General features: G+C 67.6%; 2 protein-coding genes across 2 annotated transcripts; one reads left to right on the plus strand and one right to left on the minus strand.

The window, feature by feature from the left end:
- Nucleotides 1-1804: 1804 nt before the first annotated feature.
- EMIHUDRAFT_77303 (hypothetical protein) lies at nucleotides 1805-2455 on the plus strand (the record flags this gene model as incomplete). Its single annotated transcript, XM_005758868.1, has 1 exon — nucleotides 1805-2455. The coding sequence occupies one exon, from the start codon at nucleotides 1805-1807 to the stop codon at nucleotides 2453-2455; it is 651 nt and encodes a 216-aa protein (XP_005758925.1).
- A 624-nt stretch (nucleotides 2456-3079) lies between these two features.
- EMIHUDRAFT_49239 (hypothetical protein) lies at nucleotides 3080-3322 on the minus strand (the record flags this gene model as incomplete). Its single annotated transcript, XM_005758869.1, has 1 exon — nucleotides 3080-3322. A coding segment is annotated over one exon (243 nt), but the record flags the coding sequence as incomplete, so codon positions are not given.
- Between the last annotated feature and the right edge of the window lie 7112 nt (nucleotides 3323-10434).

Here is a 10434-nt window from a genome sequence, read left to right on the forward strand (position 1 = left end):
ACGCGGACCGCTTCCAGACTTTCGTCGCGAATGAGGTGCTCCACTTGCGCGACCCGCCGCAGATGGCGCCCGTCGACGAGGAGTGGCGCGAGGGCGGCTGGGTGGCGCTGCTCAAGCGGCTGACGGGCGCTTACGGCGCCGCGGGCCGCGGGCCGCGGGGCTCGGGGCTCAAGCGGTGGAACCGCTTGTGGGAGCGGCGGCGGCGCGGGCTGGTGAAGCAGCGCATCGACGCGGAGCACGACGATTACGTCGCTCGGATTCGCGAACTCGAGGAGCGTCGCGCAGCGCCGCTTGCGTGAGTGGCGTTCTCACCCCTCTCTCGTCACACTTTGCGGCCCGGCTGTGAATAGGAGCACATCCAGATCCTCGAGGGCGAGCTTGGGGGCGCGAGACGGCGCGAGGGCGGCTTGCCCGACGCCGTGTAGCGGCGACCGAGTCGGCTCGGGGAGAGAGCGAGACATGGAGCGAGAGAGAGCAGAGGGCGCGCGCGGATCTCCAAACGCAAAAAAACACGGATAACACGCGTGGGTGTTTTGCGTGTATTGTGACAGAAATAACAATTGTGTTTGCGTTGTAGAGCGGTGAGAGGTGGAGCTCGGTGACGGTGCAGGTGTGGCAGGGCGCCACTCGGCACTCGACTGCGCTAGCCACACTTTCTGAGGCCCACCTCCCCGAAGGCAAGCATTAGCCACACGAAACTGAGAGTGAGACCCCTCCCCTCCCCACCGGATGATATGTAGCGAGGTTCGACGTTCGCCGCGGACCGCGCTACATACCGGGACGGCGCTCTACTCAGGCGCGATATATCGGAGGGGCCACTCTCCTGACGGAGCGGTGAGATGACAGGTGTGCTCTTTGGCTCGCTGCCTCGAGGGAGGAGGGCAGGGGAAGCCGTCGAGCGCGGAGCGGGCGCCACACACACTGCGCTAGCACACGTTCTAAGGCCCCTCGCTCCCCGCGAAAGGCAAGCGTAGCCACACACACGAAACTGAGACCCCTCCCACCGCCCCGATCCCCCCACCCCCTTGCTCCCCTCCCGCCCTCGGGAGGGCCGGACAGAGGCGCCCGTGGGGACCCCGCAATGCCCTTCCCCCCGCGGAGGGCCGGACCGAGGGGCCCCGCTCTTTCCTTCGCATACTCGAGTTGTAGCGGCCACTCTCCGGATCGCATGTCGAGCGACCCGGGAGATGCCCCGCGCGCCTGACCCAGGCGCGGGAAACGAATCTGCGAGGCGTGGCCGCCTTGTGCGACCCGATGGGGAGGAGTGGGGCGGACTATACGGGGATCGGCTTCTTGCACAGCCCTTGCTCGCAGCGAGCCCCATCCAACCCACCCTTGCGCTAGGTCTCGTGTTTGTCGCATTGGGAGAGAGAGAGATTTTTAGCAATACCAAACAACTCTAACACTCACACGTCATTTGGGGCCTGGAGCCCTGTTCGTCGCATTGGTGGAAGGGGCAAGTCGGCCAAGTCCGTGCACTGACGGTCGGCCGTCAGAAAACACGTGGACCGCGTCACACCAATCCTCGCTACCCAACGCGGCCAAGGATATAGAACGTCGAGAGTCTGTGAATGGACAGCCGGGGCGGCGTCTTCACAGGCCTTGTTATGAGAAGAAAATACGTGCGATGGCGCTATGCGCTGGTCTGTGAGAGGTTGAGGTGCGAGCCCTGGAGGCCCTGGGGATGGGGGGAGACTACCCGCGGGCCTAGAAGGCCCGCGCGCAGGGAGAAAAACACAAGCCGGACCCACGGCGTCTTCACGCGCTCGTGGGGCCTCTCCTCTCCGTTAGCTTGTGGGACGGCATGGACACGTCATTACGTTGCGTCATGGACGCGCAAGAGCGGCTCGACGCCGTCAACGACACCTTCGCAAAGCGGGCTGCCGACCTCGAGCGCGAGGGCCGGCATCAGCGTGCGCCGCTCCTGCGAGAGCGCGGCGTCGCGGCCAAACGTATCCCGGGCTTTTGGATGTGCGCGCTGCAGGGCCACCCGCTGCTCGAGCAGTACATCAGCGCGCGTGACGCCAGCATCTTGGAGCACCTTACTGCGCTCGAGGTTAGCGCGCTCAGCGACACCGACGCGGGATTTACGATCACGCTCTCCTTCTCGGCGAACCGCTTCTTCACCAACCCGATTCTCGAAAAGACGCTGCGGTATGCAGGGGACGCGGCGCTCTCGATGGAGGCGACTCCAATCGCATGGACCGCCGCCTCGAGTGGTGGTGGCGAGGAAGAGGCGCCGCATGGCGAGGCAGCCACATTCCTGACTGCGTTTGCTTGGACGAACGGGGACACAAAGTGCCTGCTGTCTGGGACGGGGCAGGCCGAGAGTGCAGGCCTCGCAGAAGCCGAGGCGTTCTGCGAGGCCATCAAGGAAGACGTCTACGCACACCCGCTTCGCTTCTTCGAGCGCTTCTCCTGCTCGGAAGGCGCCGGAGACCCCACGGCTGCGTGAGCGCGCGTTGCAGGGTCCCGTGGAGTCTTTGTGGCCAAAATGTACGGGCATCGACCAGCACAGTCTCTCGGGACGGGCATCTCACTGCCCCCCGCAAGATCGGGCGACGTCGTGGAACTGTGTGCCGGCGCGGGGGGGCGGACGGCGGACGCGCGCCGTGGCGTGGGTGCCAGGTGTTCTCGTTGTCATCTTATACCTTAAGGTACGGTGACTATTTTGACGACTCGGGGTCTCGCCTGCAACCCGCTCTGAGGGAGGCTGCGGTGTGCGCGTTCCCGCGCTCGCGCTGGGGCGGAGACGCTGTCGAGCACGATTTCTCTGTGAAGAGTGTGACCAATGACGACGAGAGCCCCCTTCTGCGCGCGGCGCGCGGGCGTTTGCAGAGGAGCCTGAGCCTCAGTCGCTCTGCGGAGACGAGCGACGATTTCGTCGTCGTCGCCGGAGTGACGAGAAAAACCCTCTGGGCGTGTGGAGTCCGGCGTTGCACGGACGAAGATCACCAGCCGTTTACATGAGTGAAAAGGGACCCTCATAAACTGTGTCATGTTATTTACACACCATCACCAACAATAACGGTCGACAGCGTCTCACCCTCTAGCGCGTCCACTGCGCCGGATTCACCTTGGGCATGAGCTTGACGGTGGCATCGCCGTAGAGGTTTGTGATGCAGGCGAGCTTGTACGTGGGCGGGTTCTCGCGCAGCGTCGACGCCTCGTCGAGCGATCGCCGCGTGCAGCTCTCGACCCCTTCGGGGACGTCGACGATGCAGGTGCCGCAGAGCTGCTTGCCGTTGCAGTTGGTCCACCGCGTGAGCGACTGGTAGACGTTGATCTTGCGCTTGACGAGCTCATCGCGCAGGTTGCAGCCGTACGGCAAGCTCAGCACCTCGTCCGGCTGTCCCGGTCGCTGCAGCGTGAGCGTGACGGTGACTGGCCCGCGCGCGACATCACAGAGCGCCTGCAGCGACTCCCTCGAGCCGCGGAAGAAGACCATCGAGACCTGCGAGCCCTCCGCCGCGGCGATGGCGGACATTGCCTCGGCCACAGGCCGCCCCACGACCGACTCGCCCGAGACAGTCAGCAGCTGGTCGCCGACGCGGAGCTCTCCGAGGCGCTCGGCGGCGCCCCCAGGCGTGAGGCTCAGCACGTAGGGCCAGCAGAGCGACAGGTCGCAGCCAAAGTCGATGCCGGTCACCTTGTCCAGCGTCACGCTCACCACGCGCGGGTCCATGGCGGAGAGCTGCAGCGTCGAGTCGCCGCTCGTTGCAGCGCATCGGCCGCCGGCCGAGCGGCGCGGAAGGCTGACGATCGCACTCGCAGGGCCGGCGGCGGCGGGTGGCGCGAGTGCGAGGCTGCGGGTCGACAGCAGGCTCAGGACAAACCACCGAGCGGCGCGACACTGAGAGCCTGCGCTCATCGTTGCGAGGGAGAAGAAAAAGCGGAACGCGAACGCCCGCGAGACCGTTACGCAATGCGCGACATTGCACTCCTCCGTGCCGCTCGCTCGCCGCTGCGCGGGACATGGGCGCCGATGCGGCTCGCGCTCACTCGGCCTGCCTCCGCCTCGCGGCTCGCTGAGCACGCCGTGGGTCCGTCTGGTGCAGCGCTGCCCGCTCGCTGCGCTGCACAAAGCTGCGAGAAGCAGGGAGCCCTCCTGAGCTGGAGCATTGTGCAGCGCGGCTGCGAGAGCTCGACGGCGCCTGTGCTTTGGTGTGAGAGCCTGATGGGTGGCAACCTCCAGCTGCATCGACATGCGCAGCCTGCTCCCCGGCCCGGTGCCGAGGCATGCGGGTTGGCGAATGGCGCCAGCTTCTCAACGCTGTCCTCGGCGTCGTGCAGCATGTCGCAGTACTTCTGCGGCGATGAATGGCGCGCGGGGTGCGTCGTGCCGCGCGTGGAGTGGGAGGCCCGAGGCACGCGGCTGTCGGTCAACTCCGCGGCGCATGCGCGCCGTGGAAGCTGCTCGACAGGCGACTTGCATGGTGCGAACGCGATCGCCGTTACTGCTTCCAACTTTGCCTATCAACCTCCGTCGGTTATTATAACCGAAAGTTTGGTTGGGGGGTACGGCGCTCAAGAGTTGCGACTGTGCGAGATCGCTGACCTTCCTTTCTTTTCCCTTTGCAGGGAGGGATTGACTTCTTCCGTCCCCCCCGCCGCCTCCTACCTGATTTCTTCCATCCGGACTGCTGGTTGCTGGAAGTGTGTGAGTCCTGAACCAGGGCAGCACTTTCACCCAGGAGTCCACAATCCAAACCCCCCCTTTGCCGCCTCCTCCCCCACCGCCACCCCCTCCCTCTCCGCCCTCGCCCCCTTTACCGCCGCCACCGCCGCATCTACCGCCGGCCCCTTCCTCACCGCCTCCTCTCTTGCCGCCTCCTCCCCCCTTACCGCCACCTCCGCCGCCTCCTCCTCCCTTGCCGCCTCCTCCTCCCTCGCCGCCTCCTCCTCCCTCGCCGCTGCCTCTTCCATCTTTGCCCCCTCCTTAACCACCTCCCCCTCCCCCTCCGTTCTCGCCCCCTCCACCGCCGCTGCCTCCCTTGCAGCCTCCCTTGCCTCCACCTCCCTCGCCGCCACCTCCCTCGCCGCCAACCCCCTTGCCACCTCCCTTCCTACCCCCTCCCTCGCCACCCCCTCCTCCCCCTCCCTCGCCACCTCCTCCCTCGCCGCCTCCTCCCTCGCCATCCCCCCCCGCACCTCCCCCTCCCTCGCCACCTCCTCCCTCGCCGTCTCCTCCCTCGCCGCCTCCTCCCTCGCCGCCTCCTCCTTGGCCGCCTCATCCCTTGCCGTCCTCGCCGCCCCCTCCCTCGCCATCTCCTCCCCCGCCGCTTCCTCCCCTGCCGCCTCCCCCCTTGCCGTCTCCTCCCTCACCGCCTCCCCTCGCGCCTCCTTCCTCGCCGCCTCCTCCCTCGCATCCTCCTCTCTCGTCTCCTCCCCCCTCGCCGCCTCCTCCTCTACCTCCTCCTCCCTCGCCGCCTCCTCCCTCGCCGCCTCCTTCCTCGCCTCCTCCTCCTTCGCCTCCTCCTCCCCCGCCGTCTCCTCCCTCACTGTCCCCTCCCTTACCACCTCCTCCCTCGCCGCCGCCTCCTTCGCCGCCTCCTCCCTCGCCACCTCCTCCCTCGCCGCCTCCTGCCTTGCCGCCTCCTCCCTCGCCGGCTCCTCTCTGCTAGCCTCCCTGCTGGAGTGTATGCGCCGGCTAGAGCCTGTCTACAACAAAACAAGATTTCCTGGCCGGTCCGGATTCCGCCTCATCGTCCTCGCAGCCGCCTCGGTTGCCACCTCCGCCCTCGCCACCCCCGCCCACGCGGCGCCCGTGATCGGGGCTGGGGGGGGACCGGACGAAGCGGAGGCCGGGCAAGCCTCGACAAGCTGGGACCCGCTCGTGATCGGTGAGGAGGATCCGCTCCACCATCTACAGATGCGGCCGGACGGCGACTACCAGACGACGGGCATCGCTCACGACACGGCTGAGCCGTGCACGCAGCAGGAGGACAGCGCTGACGAGGAGGAGGTGCCGCGGTTGGTGCGCTGGGTCGGCGGCGCCTGGGACGAGGCGCAGGCGACGGAGCTGCCGCGTGTAGCGGGTGGTGTGCTGACCGTTGGCCGCGCACCTTCGAACGACCTCGTGCTCAACTCGACGTTCGTGCACGGCCGGCACGCGGAGATCTCGCTCGGCGCCGGTGGCGCGTATTCGCTGCACCTTGTCAGCAATACGCACTGGTGCACCTTCATCGACGAGGTGCCGCAGCAACACATCAAGCAGCAACACACGGCACCCGACGTACTGCTAGCCGATGGCGACACGCTGCGGTTTCGAGGCCGCACCCAGAGTGGTGGGGGGGGCGTGGTCGGGGGGGGAGTGGGGGGTGGAGGTGGATGAAGTCGCCGAGGACAGATGGGAGGCGAGACCGTGGCCGCACAACGTCTTGGTCACGGTCAACGAACACGGGCAGGGGGCCCTCACCAGAGTGTACAAGAAGGCGGTAGCCACGGCGGAAGCGGGCGGACGGGTGGTGATGGTCGTTCAGGAGGCGCCGCAAGAGGGGCAGCAGAAGTCGTGTCGCGCCTACCAGAACCTAAGCAGTAGTGGGGCGGCAGTGGACGAGGTGCTCTTCTTCCCGGCCGGGACACTCGCCTTTGGACACGCGGCGGGATGGGCCAACGCCACGGAGTCGGTTTATGCGAACACCCACGCTTGGGCAGGGGGTGGAGAGGACCCCCTCCGCCCGCCGAGATGCCGTCAACCGGGAGCGCTCCGCCGCCACGCCCGGCTGATGAACTCTCGGCACGTCAGAGTGCTCCTTTTTGCGCCAAGGAGGGATAACGTGGCTCAAACGGTGAGCGCCGAAGCGCTGCGGCGGCTCGCCTTCTTAGCGGGCGGCACCGGTGGGCGGGGGACCGGCGCACCAACGATGTGGGCCCCCACGTGGTATGGGGGCGGGGTCCGGCGGACGCTGGCGTGGACTGCGCAGACGTGTTGCGGAGCGGTGGACTTCATGGCACCATGGAGGGTAGTGCGCTGGCAGCCCGACTCCCTGTCGTTCCTACCTTTGTCAGACGGGGTCGTGGGGGGCGGGGAGGAGGCGAAGGACGCGGCAGAAACGCTGCAAGTGCTACACGGGCTTGCGGGAGAGGCCCCGGAGGAGGCCGTCCCTGACGGAGCGGTGCCGGCCGCCCTCCCCCGGTTCCTGCGACTAGTGGGAATGGCGGAGGCGGAGATGGCGGGTGCGCTGCTCGGGATGGAGGGAGGCGCCCTGAGGATGGTGGCCCGGGTGGCCAAGCAGCGCGCGATACAAGTGACGCGCCACTGGCAAGCGGTGGGGATTCCTCTCGAGTCGCTCGGGATGGAGCGCTTCCCCACGCTAGCCGCCTGTCATGGGTGCGGCGGTAAATTTCGCACACTGTTCCACGTCAAGCCGGAAGACGGACCTGCGGCTACGGGAGTGGCTGAAGAGGTGGTTAGTGCCATCCTGGAACGGATCTCGGAGCGGGTGGAAGGAGAGGCGGAGGAGGGGATGAGGACGCGCCTACGCCAAGCCATGCAGGGACAGGGAGTGTTTGTGTGCTTTTGTTGTGCAGCCCCTGTGGTCCGTGAGAAGAGGAGGCAAGGAGGCGGGTTAGGGGTGAGGGGGCGGCAGCCGCCACAGCAGGCGAGCGCACCCCGAGCCGGGGCTGCACCTGCGGGTCGGCCTCCCCCGACACGGACTCTGCCACGAAGGACACGAGACAGCCCGGTGAGGTTCGTACCGGCAGCTGACAGGGTGAGACAACGACGGGATGCGATCCGAGAAGCCGAGAGGGACCAAGAGGCCGCGGTGGCGGGCGAGAAGGCGGTCCTGGCGGAACTTAGGGCGATCGGTCTGTCGGTCGCGGACAGCACCGGCGTGCTCAGGCCAGTACAGGCACGAGAGGTGCGGGGCTTGGCTAAACGACTGGTCGGCTCGACAGATCTTCTTGGACAGGTTTTCCGGTGGGAGGGAGAGGACTACCTCGTCAACGACATCGCACCGGGGCCGACACAGTCGGGGGGGCAGGCGCTGAAGGCGTACGCCTGCTGTGTGAAGAGGCGGGTGGCATCGGCGGGCCCGCTGTCTGAACACAACTTGGCCTTTGATATCCGGGCGGTGCGGGATCGAATCGAGAAGGACCAGGCGAGGGGGGAGGCGACGCGACTACTGAGCGGTCTACGGCCTGATGCGGAGAGGGGGGGGGGAGAGGCGGGGCCGTCGACGAATCCGGGCCCTGCCCCCCCCCCTCCCCGAGGGGAGATGAGAGCTAGGCCCCCCCCCACGAGCGGGGTGGACGGCCGACGCGTGGAGCCACGGCTGGAATGGCCGCAGAGGCAGGGGGCATCCCCCGAGGCCCCGCCCCAGGAGGTGCGGCGGCCGGCGCCGCCATCGGGCCCGCCCCCGCCACCACCACCTCCGCCCCCGCCGCTGGAGCGACCGCTGGGTCGAGGAGCCGCCCCTGAGGTTCTGCACCAAGCGGTGCGGCCGCCAGTGCCGCCATCGTTTCCGCCACCCACACTGCCATTTCCACCCCCGCCGCTGGAACGGCTGCAGGGTCGTGGGGCCGCCCCTGCGGCTCCACACCAGACGTTTGGGCCGCGAGGGCCGCCACCGTACCCGCCGCCCCTGCCACCGCCTCCACCCCCGCCGCCGGCGGGGCCGCCGCCGTATGGACCCGCTCGGAATAACCTGGGGGGTCCGGGACCGCCCCGCCGGAGGCTGGTGTATCCGGGCGGAGGAGATGGGGGAGTTACCGCGGTACGATAGTGGGCCCACCGGCGAGCCGGAGGGCCGTGACCGGAGGGCCCCGGAAGGGGCTTGGGGTCAGTTGTCGGAGGAGGCGAGAGATGAGCTGACGCGGCCTCTGAGAGTGGAGTCGGGACGTACGGGCTCACCAGGGGAAGGCCAGTCGCAGTGGCAACCGGACCACCACGACCTTCCACAGGGAGGGCCACGCCCCCCCGAGCCTGGAGAGGAGCCGGCGGAGGGGGGGGGCGAGCCGAGGACGATAGAGAGGCCGCGGGTGCGGGCGCGAGACAACCAGGGAGAGCGGGCTCGACCCCCCGGGGGTGGAACTGGTCGCGACCCAATGCCACCGCTCTCGCCCGGGGTGACCCCGGCCGGGCCGCCGACACTCTCAGAACCGGTGGAGCTGGGAGAGGCTAGCGAAGACGAAAGGCGGCAGCGGAGGAAGCGACACCAACAACGAGGGAAACGACCACACCGGCCGTCGTATGACGCTCGGCAAGCGAGCAAGAGAACGAATCGGGGAGAACCGGAGCCCCGGGAGGACCGAAGGTGGAGCCCCGGGACCGAGGACTAAGCAAGTGTCTGTTTGGGCGTGGTGTCCAGTGTAATGTCCACTAGCTCCGAGTAGAGGGGGCGTCCTGCAGTTAAGGGGAAACCCGGTACGCGGGTCCAACCCTCGGAGAACTGTGTTTACTTTAAGGCCCTTGCCCTGCGAACGCGCACCCCCGGGGCTAGGGCTCTCTAGCCCGTAACCCGATGCCAATCATCCGGCCCGCTGGGTGCGCTTCTGAGCTCCCCGGCCCTGGATGTGCGGTTGATGACTGCACTCCAAGTGCTCCAAGCCAAAGTGCTCCAAGTGGACTCGATCTGTCCTTCTCCCTTCTTCCCTCCTTCGTGTTTGCACCGGCATTTTTTGTTTGTTGTTCCAAAGTGTTTCAAGAGGGTGTTTTGCGTGAACCGCCCGATTACCTGGCAACCCCAGGCCCTGCAGCCTGCCCACGTCTCGCGCGCGCGTGAACCCCCGAAAAGGTGCGCATACCACCCTCGAAACGTACTACATTTTAGGTGACCCGTCAGTCCCAGTCCACCGCCTCTCCGGACGCTGCGGTCTCGATGCCTCCAAACCCGGGGTCGGGCCGCGCCCTGCTGCCCCGCCGGCGCAGCCGGCTGCTCGAGCCCTGGCGGACGAAGCCGCCGCCGCCGCCGTACGCCTTCGCGATCCGCGACTGCGCCCGGCACTGCGTGACAATGACGTAGCACCAGTTGAGCGTGAGCAGCACCGTCAGCCCGGTCATCACGTACGGCCAGATGCGCAGCGAGACCGAGAGGACCTTCTGCGAGGTCCAGCCGCCCGAGAGGTCGACCGGCTCCTGCGCCGGCGGCGGCGCGGGCGGGCCGACGTACACAAAGGCCGCGGTGAGCTCGTCGTACCGCCCGCCGCTGCGCGAGACGCGCACGTTGCACGAGGTGTCTCCGAGCACCTCGGCGCCGTCCGAGTGGGGGGTGGCGGCGGCGGCGCGGCTCGCACTTTTGCTGCGGGAGCATCGTCGGTGGCGGGCGGTAGATGCCGAGGAGGAGGGAGTAGTCGAGCAGGCTGAGCCGGCGGAGCAGCGCCGTGTCTGCCGAGATGATCGACCAGAGCTCGTCGCGGTCTGCGGGCTCGAGGTCCGTAGCCATGCCGATGTCCATCCACTCCCAGTCGCGCAGCGTGTTGTAGATGTTG

The sequence above is a fragment of the Emiliania huxleyi genome (assembly GCF_000372725.1).
Source record: "Emiliania huxleyi CCMP1516 unplaced genomic scaffold EMIHUscaffold_831, whole genome shotgun sequence".
NCBI classification, from domain to species: Eukaryota; Haptophyta; order Isochrysidales; family Noelaerhabdaceae; genus Emiliania; species Emiliania huxleyi.